This window comes from Mchenga conophoros, linkage group LG16, assembly GCF_057382185.1.
Source record: "Mchenga conophoros isolate Kocher_MC1m ecotype Shallow Benthic linkage group LG16, M_conophoros_male_GT1.1, whole genome shotgun sequence".
In the NCBI taxonomy this organism is placed as follows: Eukaryota; Metazoa; Chordata; class Actinopteri; order Cichliformes; family Cichlidae; genus Mchenga; species Mchenga conophoros.
The window spans coordinates 32,062,334-32,083,258 of NC_140541.1; the positions used below are offsets into that span (position 1 = coordinate 32,062,334).

At 38.6% G+C, this 20,925-nt stretch overlaps 1 protein-coding gene across 2 annotated transcripts in view; it reads left to right on the forward strand.

Annotated features, from left to right (window-relative positions):
• The window catches only part of dpp10 (dipeptidyl-peptidase 10 (non-functional)), a 258,523-nt gene that overhangs the window by 137,612 nt on the left and 99,986 nt on the right, over window positions 1-20,925 (forward strand). For both annotated transcript variants that reach the window (XM_085249886.1, XM_085249887.1), the window contains exons 2-3: window positions 1,790-1,904; window positions 6,127-6,222. In XM_085249886.1, the coding sequence (XP_085106012.1) occupies window positions 1,790-1,904; window positions 6,127-6,222 (211 nt within the window). The remainder of the gene's footprint in view (window positions 1-1,789; window positions 1,905-6,126; window positions 6,223-20,925) is intronic.

Consider the following 20,925-nt stretch of genomic DNA (forward strand, 5'->3'; position numbering starts at 1 on the left):
CACACATACCTGCCTACATACAGATGTGCATAGGGGCAGTGCAGACAACACACCAAATAATAATAATAATAATAATAATAATAACAACAACAATAACAATAATAGTCACAGTCCCCACTGCCCACGGACCCCGAGTCCCCAGAGCCGGGTCCGTGACATTTATTGAGAAATGTATTATTTCTGATGAGGGTGTAATGACTGTGATAAAGCCCAGTTGCTGTCTTATTCCCCCTGGTAGGCTAAACATTTATCGGGCCCTTCCACTGTTTCCACAGTAATGGTAATGGAGAGACTCAGCAGGTCCGAATTCTCTTAGTGGTTCTATCATCGCTTGTAATGAAGTTAATAAATTGAAAATGATGATCCAAGAGTAGCTAAATAGGAAATTGGGGGAGAAAATGAGATAGGGAAAACGTGCAAAAGAGAGGGTGAAAGAATCTCACGCACTGTGGCACAAGGGCAATTTGGAGTTACTGTCAGTCTTCAAGGACATGTCAGCCTTTTGTGGTACTAATGAAATGAGCAACAGCCCAAGTCCTGATATTAGATGAGTCTTATGAGTCCAGAGGGGGCTGTGAATAATGTAACAGCACATGTATGTAATGGTTACAGTGAACTGCTTCAGTGTTTAGGAAGTCCGTGTTCACTTGATACTCAGCGTAGGAAAAATTAAGTGTAAATCTGCCAAAATTCGACTAGATTTGGGTTGTTGTTGAAAACTCTGTGGTACCTTGTGTTCTACGAATAAAAACCTGGAGGTGCTTCAGTCATAATTGACTCATCAGTCAATATATGAGAGTCATGACTCAGATTAAGTGAGTTACAGCACTTTTAACCATGTCATGTCAAGTGCTTAGAAAATGGATTTCAGACTAAATCTGAGACAGTTGCAGCTTCTCTTTTTTTTTTTTTTTTTTTTTTTGGAGCAAAATTTGGCTCAGATTGGCAATCATTTTAGACCACTTTCCCTCCAGCCAATCAGAGTGCAGTGGTGAGTTGGTGAGCAGTAATCGCTGCATTTCAGCTGCAGGGTTTTGTGGGTAATTGAGGCCAGGAGGATCTGCGGAAGGAAGAAATTTATAGGAGGGGGCTTAATTCACGTTATCAGAGGCAGCAGATGTGGTGGAAGACCCAGTTTAAGACTTTCTAACACCAGGATTCAGAGATGGAGTTGCAGGCAAAAGCTTCACAAACTCTCCTGGATAGCTATTTCTCTGTAGATAATATCACACAGAAACGCACAAACACACACACCCACACTCGACAATCAGTCAGATTTCTGAAACCAAGCCCTGCTGTTTTCAGTATCTGTAAAAGATGGAGCAACATTTCTGTCTGATTCAGAAAAAATGACCCCTGACACTTGCGGAATTTTTTTTTCATAGGTCAGAAGCTGAAACTCAAAGGTAAGGTTGGCCAAGTGGTAATTAAACCATGCAAATACTCTTCAGCTTTTCACCATATCAGAGTTTCATTTTTCAGTTTTACAGTGTGGCTCATTTAAAGCCCTCCATTGCAAATCCTCCACTGTGTAGGGGATTGGATTGGAAGCACAAAGCCCTAATGTGACCTATGTTAATAGGTACTGTAAGTGAAACCAGAGTGCACAGAGTGTACAATATGTGATGATCAGGAAGGACTTTTGTTTTTATTAAAAATAAAGCTATTTGTGTCATATTTGCTGTCTGGTGTTATTCTTCTTATTGGTATATTCACTTTCAGTCATTCAGTCATCGCCTTCGATATCTCCCCTCTGACCTCCACCTTTTTTCTGTGTGTCTCTCTGCAGGACCTGGGTGGAGTGAGTCCTCCTCAGAGGAACTGGAAGGGGATTGCTATCGCTCTGCTGGTCATACTGGTGGTCTGTTCCCTCATCACTATGTCTGTCATCCTCCTCACACCAGGTAACACTCAGACTTGATTGTGATGAACTGATGTTTTAGGGGGAGTTTTGTTTTTCTGCATCTACTTGCACTGACAAAATGTCTTCAGCACAGTCTACAATTTAATCATAACCGCATAATTTATGCTTATTAAGATTTAATCAACTGAGTAAAAATTATACAGCCATTTCCGACTCGCGTATTGTAATACCCATCTCACATGTTTACCTAACCTTCACAGTAAACGTTATTTATGTATCACTTTTGTTCATTGTTTTACAGTGTTTACTGTTAGCTTCTGCTGCTGTTCCTAAGAGGCAAAAAAAATCAATTAATGCAGATTTAAGGTGTCGAAATCTGTTTAAAATTCTTTCGTTTGATTTAAAAGGCAGTGGATGAATAGTTCACCTTTTCTGGTGGTCGTTTCCTTAATATCTATCTGTAGGCCAACTTAAAGCCACATAAGTAAATATTTTCATGTATAAAATGGCTAAGATGAAACTGAAATATGAACTCATCGTTTTTGCCTTATGGCCCCCACAGGGTTGTACTACGAAGCAAGTTCGACATAGCTGGCCAGAGATAATAGGTATCACACTGGTGGTTATCAGCTTGATCTATTAATCGAGGGTTTCTGCTTCAGGCTGTTTGTACGCTCCCATAAGATGGGTCATTTGATGCACCATTTGACTCTTCTGCTGCACAAAGTAATCTGATTGAGTCCGTCTGACTTCAGTCAAAGGGATCAGGTCACGGAGGGAAAAAAAATATGCATAGTAAATTGTATCTAAATTTACAAATTACTATGTACAGTACATTTCACCACTTAACACACTTCCAAAACTGCTGTTATTCTAACATGAAAGCTGCACATGAAAGCTACATTCCTTACATGATGACCAGGGAGTGCATTTAGACCTAAACCTGTCCCATAATGAAGTGCATGAGGGGATCCATTCAGTTTATGGCCAAATAAAAGTGAAATTATTATTTTTCACTTACTAACTCAAATTTCTTTTCTGTGTAATAAATGGGGAAAATACAACCAGCAAATGAACCTGACAAGATATTTATGCTTTATCTGTACCACCAATGTAAAATGTAAAACCTGCCATAGAATTTGCACTGCTGTGACTACCTGGCTTCATTTGGTGGTATAAGTAACATATTCTTGAATAGCCTTGTGTAACATATTCCCTCTGTACTGGTCCAAAAACATATAGTCATCAGAAAAATGAGTCATAGCAAATCAAAACTCTGAACACTACCAGCTACTGTCCAGATCCAGAGGGGTGTACGATGGGGCATGGGAAATGGCTTACTGAGCTGTTTCCACCCTAAACTCTGTATAGTGGCACTCTTTTTACCTGGCTAAATAACCATGGTAACTTATGCTGAACACATAAGCTAGTCAGGAGCAGGTTATGTTCTGATTTTCAGTTTTAACATTTTTATTTTTCATTTTAAATGATTCTTTTATTTACAGCATTTTTGAGGTACACTACAGATTCTCTGGTGGGTTTTTTATATGTTTTATGTGCAACATATTAAGCCATACCGCCTTAAAACCACTGAATGAAGCACAAACTGTCATAACAATGTGCATGTACTAATTTAGTGATGAAAATTCCCAAATGTTGTTGTACTTCTAATTTGTTGGTGAGGTACTAAAACACAGAACACACAGCAAGAATACCTGATCAATTAATAAATTCATTTTCACTTTGATCTGCCACAAACTAAAGTAATTTCCAAGTGTCCTTTGTTATTATTAGTAGTATTATTATATTTAATGGTTAGGTGAACAATAAATTAATTAATTCGAACTAAAATGTTCATTTTACCATCCTGGGCAATAAATCTATACAGATAATTAACAATTTTCTTTATAGATTTTTAATCATTATTTATCATCCTCAGCAACTGAAAATGCCTCTGACTGGAGAAGGTGAGAGGCATTATCAGTGTGTGAGCCACACAGCATGCATGAAATGACCCTTTTTGCAGTATGCGAGCGTGCATGGAGACTGAAGCAAAACCTGGATTAACACAGAAAGCTGATAACCACTGTTGTGATACCTTTGCCAACTTTGTGACAGTGAAAACTTTGGTTTAAGCCTGAACGTATCTTACTTTTCCATCAATTAAGCTTCATAGAACACCACTACACATTTGAGGTGTGTAAAAACACCCCTCTGCTCGCTATCTGAATGGAAACGCAAATGGACACTGCTTGACACTGGACATTGTGTGTTTGTGTGTGGCGGGAGTGTCCTTGCTTAGACTGCTGTTACCCAACCCAAAACCTAGAAAAGACATAGAAAACAAATGGATGACGAATGCTTAATGGAAAAAACTGAGGCAGCGTAAAACATATTCTTTCTGTGTCATTCATATTCTCTAGCGAGTATTTTACAAACTGTTTTGGGATCTCTAATTTCTAGCGGTACTACAAAACAGGTAACAATTTCACATAATTGTTGAACCTAAATAGCTTATCAAGCTCTTCTCCCATTTTCACACACTGTACACTGTATATGTGCTTCAAAAATATCATTTTCTCAGATGTAAAATCATCACAATCCGCTGGCCATGCAGCCACTCTCTCCCCAGTGTATTCCACGGTTGGTTAGACTTTCATTGCCTCCATAAACAAACATGCTGTGTGGAGTTATCAAGGGAAGCCAATATGGCTGACATTCAAAATGACTTGGCCCTCTTATTCTGCTCACAATCAGCAGCTGTTCTATTCAGGAGAAGCTTACAATTGGCATGGTCTCTTTCTGCTAAAGGCTTAACATTTCATAATTAAAAATGAAACATTTCCAGGGTCAGCGCTGGAACAGCTTAAAGATTTTCTAGCCCAGTGATGATCATGTTAATGAACGAATGAAATGCCATTGTGACAATGTGTATCTTTTTCACACACATGGATTTCTTTGTGTGTTCATGTGTAAATACCAGTATGTACATCTGGATTAACAGGACACTCAACATACTGTATTTGCTCGTCAGGCAAGTGTAAAAATCCATCCAGTTCTATTTTCTTCCTACAGTCATTGGACAAAGGAAGTAGCATCCGGGTGTCGCTAATCAGTTAGTGTGAGCACCTCTATAAAACTATATGTTTTTTTGTAATTCAATGGTCTGGAGATGTGTGTTAACACAATTTCACAACCTTTCCAAGATTGGACCAAATTTACCCCAAGGTGAGAGCTCCATCTCAAACTCTACAGGCCTCAGTTAGAAAGTGGTCAGAAGTCCACACCTCAAACCGATCGAAATACTGTGATTGTCATGATCCAGTGTTTGTGTGTTCTGGACTTATGAAAATTGTTTATTTACTGCTCTCTTGAACTCTGGGTTTTGTTTCCTAGTTTAGTTTGCTTTTTGAGGGTTAAAGCTAGAGAGACTCTCTCTCTAGCTCTCTCGGGTCTGTCTGCAGTCTGTGCTATTGTTTGTAGTGTCAAGTCGTGTGTCTTAGTTGTGCCTCAGTGTGTTTCCTGTCTTATTTTGATGGTCCCTTGTCCCTGCATTATGTTCAGTTTTGCTTCCCCTATCTCATTATGTCAAGTTTGCTCCAGCTGTATTCCCAGGTGTCTCCACTTCTCCTAATCATCCTCACACGTATATACTGTGTCCATCTCCCTTTGTTTGTTATCAGAGCACCTGTTCTTCTCTGTGTCTCTCAGGTTTTGTGGTTTCCTTGTGTTTCTTAGTTTAGACTTCCTGTTTTGCTCCTTGTTCCAGTTTTATTTAAACAGAATAAACAGTTTGTTTTCAGTTTAAATCCTCATCACTCGCTACAACAGTGTGCTACCCGTGGACCACACAGTGGTGGTACCTTAAGATAGCGGTGAATTAACAAATCCCACAAAACCGCAACTAACTGAAGCAGCATTTTAGTTCCTAAACAATGATGCCACATTATTATTGCTAAAGGTGGTCCTATAAGCTACTGAATTGTGGGGTGTTTGTCATGTTGTAATGAAAGATCTGCAAAAAACTGGATGATTTTTGTTTTTTCACATCCCAATATGTTAAACCGTCAAACTACGAGAGGGTGTATTTTCTTTTCCACATGGATGCTGATGGTGAAGCAACTAATGCTGGAGTTTGATTTGAAATTGGATGCATGAAGGATGATTTGTGTTTAATAAGCGGATAGAATTTGTAACATGTGCATTTATTTTTATTTTTACCAGAAACAAACAAATTAAATTTATGCTTTTTTGTTTTTCAGCTGACAACCAAGCTGGAAGTGACACTAAAATGACTGTGGAGGATTTGTTCAAACCCGAGTTCAAAGTCCATGACCCGGAGGCCCAGTGGATCAATGGTGAGTAATCCATATTGACTGTACCTGTTTTGACTGTTCAGAAGTTTTTAGCTACGGATGCAGGGAAGTTCCGCAACGGATAAAAGGCACTGTTTACCAGCCTCGTTTGTAATTCTAACGAGACAGAGGAAGCAGCTTTTTTTAAAAGCACAGATAAAGCTGCTACAAAGCGTTACTGCCTGCCTGTTCCATGAAATGACAAAAACAGCATAAGCGAGTCATTAGTTGAACTATATAATGACTCAGGCCCGGTGCAGTCTACTGCTTCATGCTGCTGTACATATATTTATACAATACACACTCCTACTTGACATTAATGACATCTGGTTGAGTTCTAAGTGTACTCTGTATGAAGAAACAACAGCAGTGCTTTTGTTTAGCAGCATAGGGATGACATCTCTCTGTCGTCTCTCCTGCTTTGTAATTGAGGCTCCCTTTAACAGCCGGCAGACAGTTCACTTCTAAACAAGGCTGGCATGTTTCACCTCAGCCTTACCTTGCATCTCGTTATGCAAATTTAGATGTAGGGATTTATTTTCCCTCTCCTTATTTACATTGTATTGATTTGTTATTTGCCAGAAGGGGATCATATGTTAAGCCTGGAAGCCCTTGGCTGGAAATAAACCACATCAACTGAAGTGCAAGTGAATCTGATTATGGTTTGCTTAGAGGGAGGGAGAAGATAACGATACCTCCGAGGGAAAGGATGGACAGGATTGCGGCGTTCCCGCATTGCTCTCCGCCAGTCTCCTTTCCTTCCTGCGGATTAGTGTGTTTGTTTTGGCTTTCCTCTTCGCTGCCCATTGACTCAGTCTGCGCCTGAGGGCAAGGGAAAAAGGCAAGGCCTTTCTGTCCATCAATATTTCATTCCTGGGTGACATTTTTCCACTATCTTTGCAACGCCATCTCATTCCCTGAGCTGACCTCGGGCTAGACAGAGAAAGCACCAGTGTTGTGAGATGAGGCAGTCAGAAAAGTCAGCTTTATAGGGTGGTTTATGGATGGATGGGGCAAAATAGACCCCAGACAAATGGGAGAAGATAACAGACAGACGGGCGAGAGGAAAGATTGATCACTAGGATTTGGAGCAAAAATGAGATTTTTTTTTCTCCCTAACCCAAAAGCTTTAGTGGGTTTGCCTGAAAAGTCTTCAGTCTCTGTCTGTATTAGAGATAAATAGGTGCATCCAGTGTTTGGACAGTTACTTTTAAACCATTTTTTACTACCGATTACAGACAACATGCTTTTAAAGATCATTTTTAATGTACTTCATTACTAAATGAGCATTATGAGTAATGTTTTGGATTGCATCTACATTACCATTAAAATCTAGAATCTAGTATTCAGCAAATTACACAATAAATGTAAAAAAAAAAAAAGGTGTTTATGATGCTGTGTGTTTCTATTCAGGCTCCTTTTCATGTAGTTCACTGGCGCACTGCAATTTTCACTGTTTGCTTTGTAAAATCCTGGGCGACAAAGAAACATTTGACATTATTTCTGTGTTTTTAGTCTTCAAACTTCATTTCTTTATCACAGAGAGCCTGTTATGATCATTTCCAACTCCATATTTTCATTCTTTGACTTTATTAGCATTGCTTCAGTTTCAAAGGTCGAAATTTAGTTCATCCATTCTTGAGTTCTGAAACAGGCTGTTTGAGCCTCTTCAACTTTTTTCTGATTGGCTGAATATCCCAAATCGAATATTTCCACAGTAGGTGGGTAGGCCTTCTGTGCCTGAGGTGACCACATTAGGAATGTTTCATCCAATGACATCCTACAAACTGAGGGAAATAAAATATGTCCGAAAGCATAAAAGTTTAATTGAGAGGCCTTACTGTCATTATTTAAAAATCTTAACATGTTTAATATGAACTGCCACCACTGGCACACATTAGTAGCAGGTTTGTTATGGTGATTGCTGTGCATTGAAGTTGCCAGTATGGATAACTTTGTTTTTTACAAATCTGACCACAGTTTCCATTTGGCTCACAGCGCCCGCTACATCACATCCCTTATTCTTTCCATGTCATAGACACAGATTCACTCCTTTTGAACACATCATATGGTGTAATTCCAAAGACATACAGTGTGTTTGGTATGATATCTGAACTAGCTTACAATCTGAGGATTCTGTGGAGAAAGAAAATAAGATCTCTGATGTGCTATTAACTAGTAAGATTAAGCAAATATGAAATATGTATTTTTAAACATTCTTTATATATGTCAGTGAACCAGATGTTTTATTTTATTGGGCTGGAGTCAGAACATGAAACATTTTTTTCACTCAGCCACACAATAAAACTTGCATTTGAATGATTCACTATTTAGTATTACACAAAAATGAAGCATGCTACTGATCCAATGAAGCTCCAATGTGACTATGTGTTACCAAAAATAATTTTTTGTTAATAAAATTCTTATTTATGCTTACACTTCTTGTGTCAAGGCACATAAAACATAATTGACACATATGTTAACATGTCTGGATCCGTCGGCATGACCAGCTGGTTTCAGAGCTCCACAGGAAGAGAACTGATTTAATCAGTGGCACTATGCAAATAGACCAACTGTTGCAAAAGAAAGGTTCATTTTCCCAGCTCTAGCTTCCATGGTCATTACACAATGTCAGAAAAAGTGGTCAATATTTGGTAAAATGTCAGCCCAGCATAATCATGAAGAGCACGTTTGGTTTTTTTTGGAGCCAGTGAAACATTAAGGTAAAAGAAATGGAGGCAAAATGCCTGCTTCAAAATATATGAGGTCCGTGTTGCTTAGGTTGTTTGTAAGAAGTTTGAGTGAGTAATGTATAAAGTATGTGTTAGCCTTTTCTGTTGGTCCGAACCAAATAAGCAAAACAACGACTGTGAAATTGGCAATACGAGTTAAATATGTGAGTGTACGGGCCCCTTAATTCATACTTCAGCTAACAAGTGGTGACATGAGGTTATGGATGGATGGGTTGCTACAGTCCGACATTACAACTTGATGATATGTGAAATGGAGTGCATCATTACAGATTAAATTTGCTGCTAAGAGCGCTGTGATTCATCAGGTACACCTCCACCTCTCTGGCAGTGAAGCAAGGTTTTCTCAGGATATTATTGCCTCAATTGCCTCACATTGTTGATGATGATGATCTTTGAAGACTTTGAAACATCTGTAAATCAATCATTGATAATACTACTTATAGATTGCTTATAAATAATCCAGTTATTAAGCTGGTGGACACTGGGCAGATATGGAAAAAAATGACACTGATACTCCTCTCCAGCTGTTGCTTGTGAAGACTTGCATATGTGTGAATAGTGGATGTATATTTGTTTTTCACACTGAGGCATGTTACTGAGAAAGTCACATTCAGCTGATGCCACATGTGTTTCAGTGAGCGTCATTTTCCATCAGTATTGTCGCAAACTCCACTTGCAGGCTGGGCGCCATCAGACTGTCACTGACAATCTGCTGAGAGGAGGGTATCATATTGTGTTTGCACTGGCCCAGCTTGGACAAAATAACACACCAGTTGGCTTATATAAGCTCGCAAAACCCAAAATATTTCAGCATAATAAGAGTGTGAAATGAAACAACACATTTTTGACTGCATTTTATTTGTATATGAAGCAACATATAATATGAACAAGATATGCAGTGGAAAAATACCCCTACTGATAATGGCAATTCAACTTATTTTTACGTAGTACAAGAAAATCATGAGGTTCAGAAACAAGTAAACTATTGACTGAAGAACAAGTTAAATACACAGAGAAAAAAAAAAAAAAAAAAAAAAATATATATATATATATATATATATATATATATGTGTGTGTGTGTGTGTGTGTGTGTGTGTGTGTGTGTGTATATATATATATATATATATATATATATCTTGCACATTTTCAAAGGGATTCAATTTGGGCTTTGTGCAGGCCAGTCAGTAACACACTTTGGTCTTCTGAAGGTAGTTCTTCACCAGGAATGATGTATAAGACTCAGTAGGACCCAGAACTAGTTTTTCTTTTCCTGATATGAACTGGCGTTAGAAATGGCACATCCTTTTTAGCTAACATTAAGGTCTTCACTATCAATATGTTTGTGTGTCCCACCTAAATATATGAATTTATTTCTACTAGCATCAGCAGATTTCCATATACACAATGACTCGGTTCATTACTCTTAGTAGAAGAGAGTAAACATTTGCAAAACACTGTTTATGTAATACTGCAAAAAACACTCCCATAGTCATATTCATGAACTCTGAAAGCAGACTGATTGAGCAACATGTACCTTCCTTGAGGATGAGTCACAAACAAAAACATTACTAGTGCAGAAAGTCCCCCACAATACTCAGTAGGAAAACATTTCACTTGGCATCATGAGGAAAAGAGAAGCCAGAGCTTGAGGAAACAATTGCTGAACAATGTGTTCAACCAAATTAGTTTACTCACACAAAGTTCAGGTGGAAAAAACCCCCAAAACAAATCAGCATTTATTTTGAGGGATTTGGATTTTTAAATGAGTGTCAGAAAATCCTCCGAATTAGAAATGTGCCTTTGATATAATTATATATACTCTCTTTGTTTGTCCCGCTACTTAGACATATAGATTGCACTTTATACATCTAAGTCTATCAGCATCTTTTTACATTTGAAAATTTGCAAAATGTGCTTGCAGTATGCAGCTGTGCATTTACCACCCAGCCCGCCCACGAAATCCAATGTTCACCTCAGTAAATGTCCAGCTCTGTGGTAATCCCTGTAAATCCATTATTGAGCCATTAACTGTCAATACTGTTCACCTCAAAACAAATTACCACTTGACTTCACCTGTTTACTAGTGAGCTGCATCACCTGTCAGCTCTGTTCATTCACTGCAGTCAAATTCGCACTTTTTATTTTATTACCTTACAGGCAGGCTTGTGGCTGACAGATTAATAAATCCCCTCTGGACTGTTTGGGTGCAGGATTTTACTGGATGGCTCCAAGAAATTTGTTATTATGTGAAAATGAAACTGGGTGCTGAAGTGCATCAGTGTGAAAGATTTTTATTTGTGTATTATGTGGGATCATACCGTCTCAGTTGCAAATATAGTCCATACTAGAAGTTAATAGTAACAGTAAAACTGTGTATACCTGTGTTATTATCAAGCTAAGCTGTTGCCTTTCCAGGAGAAGCCTCGCAGCAGTATGTTTTTATTGTTTTACTTTTATCTGCGACTGTATGTTATTAATATGTGAAATGCTGGTAGCTACACTAAATAGACAATAACACTTGGAGTTGCAAATGCAATAAAAACAGGTGACGTGTGCTGAAGGAGCGTCACCTGACATCTTAGGTCGAGTGTGCATCCTTGATGATGAATAAATGATTTCCTGCTCTGGCCTTATTATTGATGCTGGGTTCAACTAATGGAAAGTCCCAGTTTTTATTCAGCATGTCTTTAGCTTTATTCGTACAAGATCGCGGCTCATACTCGACATCATCATGAGAATATATTTAACATTTATATGAGTCTAACATCAATTCTGTAACCCCTGTGACAGTAAATATCTTCAGGAAACCCTGTCCCAGGGAAATTGTTGGTGCATGCGTACAAGAAGCGATTCAATCATTTTGCATTGCTTTTAAGTTGAGTGCTGGTCATATACTCCATTCTCTGGTTACTTAGGCAAACCTCTAATATGTTTAGTAACAAGTCATATGTCAACTGCTTCTGCTCTGATTAGACACTTCATTCACTCACCATGAAGGTGAGAAAGGTTATTTTGTACTCTGTCCACATTACAGCATCTGTAATTGTTTCGCCCTTGGTCGCTTGAAGTCATCATCTGCTTCTATGGACTCTAGTCACCATCTCACTGTGAATCTTTGAAGCTTCTGGGATGAAGAGCTTCGTGCTCCCTTATCCTTAAACCAAAATGCTCCAAATGCTCACAGTATTAAAAGCTTAACCATTCTTTAGAATCAGTGGTTCTCAAATTGTCGTGTTATGCAATTAAACTAGGTAAAAAATATCACTTTTGTGGGGGAAAAGCAAACAAAGGATGGCTGACACTGTTGCACTCATCTTTATTTCATTTAAAATTCTGCTTTTTTATTGTTAATGACAAAAATGAAAGATAAAAATGATGGGAGTGAATTTTTTGTGGCTTCTGAAGTAGGGCATGCCAGAAAAAAGTTGCCAACTATTGTTGTATAGAAGCAATTTAAAAGCCTTTTAAAAACAATGCAGTGTTGGGGAAGAATACTGAGAGAAGATAAAGCTGCGTTTTTTGACACAAATCACACACACAAAGGTATCTCTGCTTCCTGTCAGACTTTTTGCATTCAGCCCCAACAACTTCTACTAATGAGCTGACACATGGGGCGTACAGCAATCCTGCTGTAGACGTAGTTGTAATTTTTATTTACAATTCATAACGTCTTCTCATCTACTTCATACAAAGTAGTTTTTGCAGTGATCATATTAATGAACCTTCAATGGCTTTGATGTGAGTCATTGGGAGTAGAAGGTCTGCAGTGGAAAAAAATATGCAGTTTTTGGATGTGAGAGGAATACCGAGCTTCAGTTTGACTTATTTTGCTGTCAGTCTCAATCCTCTATACTGGCAGCAAAACACAGGCAGAGCTGACCGACCACAGTTCTTTTGGTCTCAGCGTGCTACCTCTGTGGCTGTGACAGGCTGTTACATTTTAAAGCCTCTCCCCACTCAAAAAGACTTTTCTACCTTTCTGTTAGTTTTCTTTCACAGTCCACAAACATCCTAAACTATATGCGTTAGCCAAGTCAACTTTCCTTTAGAGAAAGCTTATAGTAGAGCTCGATCGATTGAACCCCCGAACCATCCCTTACTTATGCTGCTTTAGGCTCAGGCTGTTGGGAAACCTCCACCTGCCAACTGGTCACAGCAGATGGCAACTGCTCACTGAGCTTAGTTCTGCTGGAGGTCTTTTCAGTACATCATTGGGGTCCTCGCTCTGATATTGTGAGATGATTAACCTTAGAATATAAAACCCCTAGAGACACCTGTAGCTGTGAACCACGCTTTAAAAGACAATTAAATCAAATTTTAACTTAAATTTAAATTCAATTATTGGTCATCTGTCCAGGGCACCTCTGTTAACCTACCCAGGATAAACTCATAGTTGTGGTGGGATTTATGTTATGGTTGATACTAGGAACCTGTTTCCTCGTTGAGACGTGTCCTTCGATATTTACACACCCATCATAGCAGCATAGATATCATTTTAAGAAACTTAAACCTAAACCTGAGGTCATTTGAAGTCAGATCAAGTACAAATTAATAAACACATCTGAATAGCATATTTAAGGAGGCTTATGTCAGCTACAGCACAGAGGGCACTGAGTAAATACTTCCTTTTGTTGCTCTTGAACTTAAGTGTTGAGGCTGGTGCACTAGGATTTTGCAGAAATACAGAACTTAACGTGAAGATGATCTTTGGCACCAGTGTGTCTCCCTCGTCCTCTCTCGGTTGACACATTTCATTACTTATGCTGTGGGGCACTATTTGGAGAATTTTTTTTTTTTTAATTCTGCACCTTTTAATTCTAAATCAAGAATCTGGCATGCATTGCAAAGTTGTTGGCTTGATTGCTGATGACTGGGCTGTGACCCAAGCTGCAGTTTTGTGGGGTGTGGTTTCAATGGTACATTTAACGTTTTATGCCTCTAGGTGGATTTCATGGCTGTGTGCTCTTAAGATAGAATATAATATCTTAAAAGGTGTAAACCATCCAGATATCACATGTCAGTACCAGATCACGCTCTGCTTTGAAACTGATCTTTGTGTGCCGGCAGACTTCATTGCTGGATGCCTAATCACTCCACTGTTTAGTTCAGTAAGTCTTTTAGCATTGAGCCAGCAACCCACCTTGATTTTCTTTCATTTTTATGATTAGCCACATAATTACGCCAATTAATTTCTATTCCCCTGCCACTCAACTTGGAGGAAAAGGAAGAAAAGGATCAGTTTTTCAGCTGCCATAACCTGCAAAGAGGCTTGCAACATATGCATCATAAGCAGGGAAACAGGGTCTTGGAAATAGGGAAATGCATTCTTTTTAGCCCAGTTTTCCACTTGCTTGCTTTTGCAGGATCATTTTCAGGGGTTAATTAGGAACTGCATGCTCTGGTACCTCCCATTAATTAACATTAGAGACTCCCCAGGCTGTGCTGTTAACTGCTGCTAAAGCGTCAGTGAAGGGAATACAGTGCATGGTCGTGTGCATTTGTCTCCTCGTATATGCCAGTGCATATAGCACACGTTTCACAGTGGGAAGGTTGTTAATGGCTGCATGCTAACGTGCGGCAGCTCTTCGGGTTCCAGACAGCTCAGGTGCATGGACATTTTAAATCTTTCTGTTCATTTTTTCCGCAGATAAGAAATTGTGATTTGAAATGTCTCCTCGTTTATGTGAACCCCAGTGCCACCCAGCACTAACACAGAGTCCTCCTAAGCCTCATGTATCTCACACTCTTCTCCATCTTCCATTAAGCTCCTGTAAGCCCATCCTATTTTTGCCGCTCCTGACATGCCCATTATCACTGCTCTGAGCAGCAAGAGACACTGATTAAAAGGGAGAGATTGAATTCTCCACTGTTCTCCCTTTGCCCTTCCTCGCTCTGTGCGATTTTCAACAGAGACAGTGCTGAAGTCAGACCATGGCCATTAGTGCATCAGGCGTTGGTGATTCACTGCTGAGACAAACTTCTAACAAAAAAAACCATTTTCTTTTGTGCAGGCTGAATTAAGGATGCTCCGTTTTTTACATATTCCGCCCCTCCACAGATGTCACCAAAAATAGTAAAACACACTTTGTGGCCCAGGTCTGTTAAGACGTTGTCATGTATTAGCATATGATGTTTAGGGTGGAGGGAAAAAAGGGAGGCAGAGAGCATAAAACACAGAAGCAATAAAGTGGAGAAACAATATCGCTGTCACACTTTGTGGAAAGAGCTTTGCTTGTCCATCAGCCCGAGACACAGAGAGGAAGGAGGTGTATTACAGCTGAAAAAAAATCCCATGGATTGATTTCCCACTAACAGAAAATAAAATCATCAGTGTCTGTCCATGACACAAAACTTAACATTGGGAGGGAATGCTCACTCACCTTTCACTGGCATTGAAAGCATGTATTTTTACATCAAATAGTACAGCAAAGTGTAAATCAGATTAAAAAAAAGTGCTATTTATGAGTTAAAGTATGATTTGCAGGAGTCAGTTGGACATTGATTGAGAACAATTTTTCACACGTTTTCCATATGCAGAGAGGCACTCACCATATCAGAGTGATGCTGAAAAATCAGTGTAAATGCATTTGTTACTTATAGACCGAACTATTGCAATTTATTATTATCGGGCTCTTCTAAAGGCTCCTTGAAAACACTTCAGTTGTTTTCTTATTTCTCCCATATTACTGTTCCTTCATCGGCTCCCTGTTAAATCCAGGACTGAATTTAAAATAATTTAAAATACACGATTTTTTTTATATTTAAGTAAATGTCTTGTGTGAACTCTCTCCTTCTCACCTACTTTGAGCCAGTTCGTGACAACCTATTATCACAACAAAGCAGTTCTCTCTGCAGGTTTACTTGTGATTTATAAACTTTCTAAAAGTAGAATGGGGCTCAGAGCCTTCAGCTGTCGGGGTCCTCTCTTGTGGATCCAGCTCCCAGTTTAGATTTTGAGAGACAAACACCCATTCTACTTTTAAGACTAGGCTTCAAACTTCCTGTTTCTTGTTTGTCTTTGTTTTTTGATCATCTTTGATCCCTTCCTTTCTCTTCATCCTTCAAACATCAGAAAACTATATTTATAACAACTGTCCTCAAACCAAAAACCCAACCCACAACATCCCACTTAATGTAAACTTAACTAAAATGGCATCACAGCAAGGTATTAAAGGCTGAACTACCAAAGTGAGTATACAGGGAGTGTAGAATTATTAGGCAAATGAGTATTTTGTCCACATCATCCTCTTCATGCATGCTGTCTTACTCCAAGCTGTATAGGCTCGAAAGCCTACTACCAATTAAGCATATTAGGTGATGTGCATCTCTGTAATGAGAAGGGGTGTGGTCTAATGACATCAACACCCTATATCAGGTGTGCATAATTATTAGGCAACTTCCTTTCCTTTGGCAAAATGGGTCAAAAGAAGGACTTGACAGACTCAGAAAAGTCAAAAATAGTGAGATATCTTGCAGAGGGATGCAGCAGTCTCAAAATTGCAAAGCTTCTGAAGCGTGATCATCGAACAATCAAGCGTTTCATTCAAAATAGTCAACAGGGTTGCAAGAAGCGTGTGGAAAAACCAAGGCGCAAAATAACTGCCCATGAACTGAGAAAAGTCAAGCGTGCAGCTGCCAAGATGCCACTTGCCACCAGTTTGGCCATATTTCAGAGCTGCAACATCACTGGAGTGCCCAAAAGCACAAGGTGTGCAATACTCAGAGACATGGCCAAGGTAAGAAAGGCTGAAAGACGACCACCACTGAACAAGACACACAAGCTGAAACATCAAGACTGGGCCAAGAAATATCTCAAGACTGATTTTTCTAAGGTTTTATGGACTGATGAAATGAGAGTGAGTCTTGATGGGCCAGATGGATGGGCCCGTGGCTGGATTGGTAAAGGGCAGAGAGCTCCAGTCCGACTCAGACGCCAGCAAGGTGGAGTACTGGTTTGGGCTGGTATCATCAAAGATGAGCTTGTGGGGCCTTTTCGGGTTGAGGATGGAGTCAAGCTCAACTCCCAGTCCTACTGCCAGTTTCTGGAAGACACCTTCTTCAAGCAGTGGTACAGGAAGAAGTCTGCATCCTTCAAGAAAAACATGATTTTCATGCAGGACAATGCTCCATCACACGCGTCCAAGTACTCCACAGCGTGGCTGGCAAGAAAGGGTATAAAAGAAGAAAAACGAATGACATGGCCACCTTGTTCACCTGATCTGAACCCCATTGAGAACCTGTGGTCCATCATCAAATGTGAGATTTACAAGGAGGGAAAACAGTACACCTCTCTGAACAGTGTCTGGGAGGCTGTGGTTGCTGCTGCACGCAATGTTGATGGTGAACAGATCAAAACACTGACAGAATCCATGGATGGCAGGCTTTTGAGTGTCCTTGCAAAGAAAGGTGGCTATATTGGTCGCTCATTTGTTTTTGTTTTGTTTTTGAATGTCAGAAATGTATATTTGTGAATGTGGAGATGTTATATTGGTTTCACTGGTAAAAATAAATAATTGAAATGGGTATATATTTGTTTTTTGTTAAGTTGCCTAATAATTATGCACAGTAATAGTCACCTGCACACACAGATATCCCCCTAAAATAGCTAAAACTAAAAACAAACTAAAAACTACTTCCAAAAACATTCAGCTGTTGTTCAATAATAAAATTATTCCTCAAAAATACAACTTGCCTAATAATTCTGCACTCCCTGTAAAATCTAAATGTCAAAAAGTGATGAGATCACTCAAAAATGGGAGAGACTGATGAATATGTGCTGCCATGTTTTAGTGTGGGCTGTTATCTAGTAACAGAAGAAGAAAGTTTTGTTATTCGGGAAGGGGAGAAAAACTGGTTGGCTTTATTATATTAAACTCCATCAAATGAAAGGAAAATATTGATAAGTAACTGAAACCTCCCAGCAAGCTGATACTTCCCATCTTCCCTTCTTTTCAGTCACTACTTTACTGTATATGTTTTCATCCTCACCTGTGCGGCTCCTTCCACCTGCACAGGTGCGCATAGGGTTATAGATAACATAAAATATAAACCAAGAAGGCATCACCTGGCTTCTGCTGACATTCACCTTAGATATTTAAGAGACACCTTTGGCTTCAGAAACCCTACTTCTATTTTACCCTACCACTCCTCATTGTTAAGGACGTAATCATGCAGACATGTCCTCACTAACTCTGATTAACAGGTAACGTCCAGGCCACACAGACAGGATTAAAAAAATAAACCACAAAGAAATCCCCAAAACATAATGCAATAACAGCAGTTTCATATGAATTCAAAATAACTTATAGTTTAGGGCTCTTCTCAGATTTTACTCAGAACAGCTGAGTCCTGATGTATTGATGAAGATTTTTGTAAATGCTGGTAATTTCTGCTCCCTGATGAATATTGTTGTGCCACGATAATAAGGGGAAATTCTCTCTAAATTGTTAAAGGCCATTCAGTTGGGTTCTAATGAGGCAAGGGTATTGATTGGCTTTCACCTGGCTGTGGAGGGAAGACAGTGATATATTGGGGAAGGTGAAGAGCTGGCAGGTCTCAACAGCAGGCCTCCAGTGAGTTAAAAGCACCAGTCTTAACCCATTCACTGTGAGAGTACTCAGCTTGCTTAATGAGAAGAGCAGCAGAAACGTTTCAAAGGCTGTCTCCAACTACTTCGTCTCTCTTATTTATTAAAATTACCCACATTTCAAAATCATAAGTGTCTGTTTGAGGATAAATGGAAAAAATGTCAGGTATTTCCTTCTTACCTGCCTGTAAAACCGCTTTGAGTCCAGGTTTGTTAACTTTAAGGTCAACATTTTAGACCTGTTGAATGCTCCTCACAGCATTTTATCTGAGGCTAGAGGAAAGTATGGACTGATTTTGTTTTCATTATGAATCCATCCAAAAGAAAAGAAAAAAAAATAGGTTTTAAAATTGCACAGGCATCACAAATTAAAGTAAAGCGCAATTTGCATCCAAATGCTTTAGTAGAGAATAATGAAAGCTCGATGAATTGTTTTTTCATTCTGAACTTTAAAGTACATTTTAAAACAATATCATGGTGTCTTCTGAGCACCTTGGTAAGATTTTAAGTCCACTCCACAACTCTTTTATAAATTACAAATTACACTAATAGACAAAAAGGTTTAGGATGTTATTCTCTCCTCTGGTATAATTTAAAATGGTCAATGAATATACATGAATGTTCCTTTTTGGTTGTGTATTTCAAAGGCAAACTGAGCACAAACAAAAACATAAAAATTTTTTGCTGATAAAAATTTCACAACATGGTCTTTCCAGGGAGCCATTCAGTAACCATAACAATCGCTTAAAAATGAAGCTAATAAAATGAAGGCACACTGTGATATTTTATTCAGTACATCCTTGTATAGTTCAGCATATTGTAGTACATGTGGTAACATCTAGTACACAAGATGTTGACATAACTATTGCTATAAGATGAAGTTCTCAAAGGCAGTTATGTAATGTATAGAATATTAGACTTACAATATAACATGTCAATAAATAATGAAAATGTTTAATATTTGCAAGAACCACCTGAATATATTAACAGTACGATATAAGAAAAGCATTCTAATGTTATGATCAAATGGTATTTAATAATACAGGTTCTAACATCAGTGCTTGCAGCTATATTGTCCAGACATATTTGTAGTTTAACACTATCAATGTTTATATTATTTATAGAGGTTAACACTGGTAATAATATAGGGCTTAATACGTTACTATATGGCAAAATTGTTTAACAACAGACAAAAAAAGATATAAGGAAAAGGACCAGTTAGAAGTAATAAAAGTAGTAGTAGTAGTAATGATAATAATCGATTCTAAACTGCATAGAAGGTAGTGAAGGGAAGGGGAGAGGATAGGGTTGATATAAGCTGTTTCCATGGGCTCTGTTCATAGGCTACTGTACCCATGTCTGACTTTGAGCATCAGTTGTTGACTCCCATCCTTTAATTCCAGAGGACAGTCAAAGTAGGAGTCAACAGAAAGTGGTCACTATCACAATGACAGCAACTCTTTAGACTTTACAGTTTACACTTGAATGTGTATCAGGCTGTATATTTCAGTCACTCAGCTTGAATTTGTGTAACTCTGCCATTTATTTCTTCCTGCCCATGTTGCACACTCTTGAGGAAGCGCCATGATAAATGCAGTTTTTGAGCTGTCACCTGTGGTAGAAAGGACAATACCTAAAATGCTAGATTCTGATAGTGCATCTGGTTTATGTCCACAAGTTCAGACACATGAAAAGCTTTTTTAAAGCATTTTTGACAGCATTTTTAAATTGTTATGACAAATACAATATTATCGAACTCCTTAGCATTCTTGGTTATTATTAGTAAGTACAAGTGTGATCAAATAATAATAAACTGTATATCTTATTCAGTCAGAATTCAATGAGCTCTGCCTGGGAAGAATGCTGGTCTGTAAATATGACAATGCTTTCTGAACCTTAAATTTCTCCAAGTCATTCTGCTCGATCTTTTCCTCTAACTGATTTAACACAGCACCATATATTTTGCACTGGATTTGACATTTAACATTGACATTTTTAATCCCTTTAAATTTAAGCTAGTGCCAGAATTCACCTAATTAGTCCCAGAGTTAATGAAGGTTCATTGTAGTGGGGAAAACTGGCATTTACATATCCAGCCTTGATTTGAAAGCATTTCTTTGGGAAACACCTTCAAACATCTAAAACTCCAGAAAATGGCCACTTTGTTATTACGACCAAGCTGTTATTATGATCTATTGTTCTGTTCAAAATTTAATCTAATGGCATGTAGAATAAGTCCACATATGAAAATTGGCTCACTGGAAACTTAGAAAAAAGAGCATTGTAAAGTTTATATCAACCTAATAAGGTTCTTTTTCTACCCAAATCATGACCTTGTTCTAACAAAATGGTCCTCGACAAATTAAT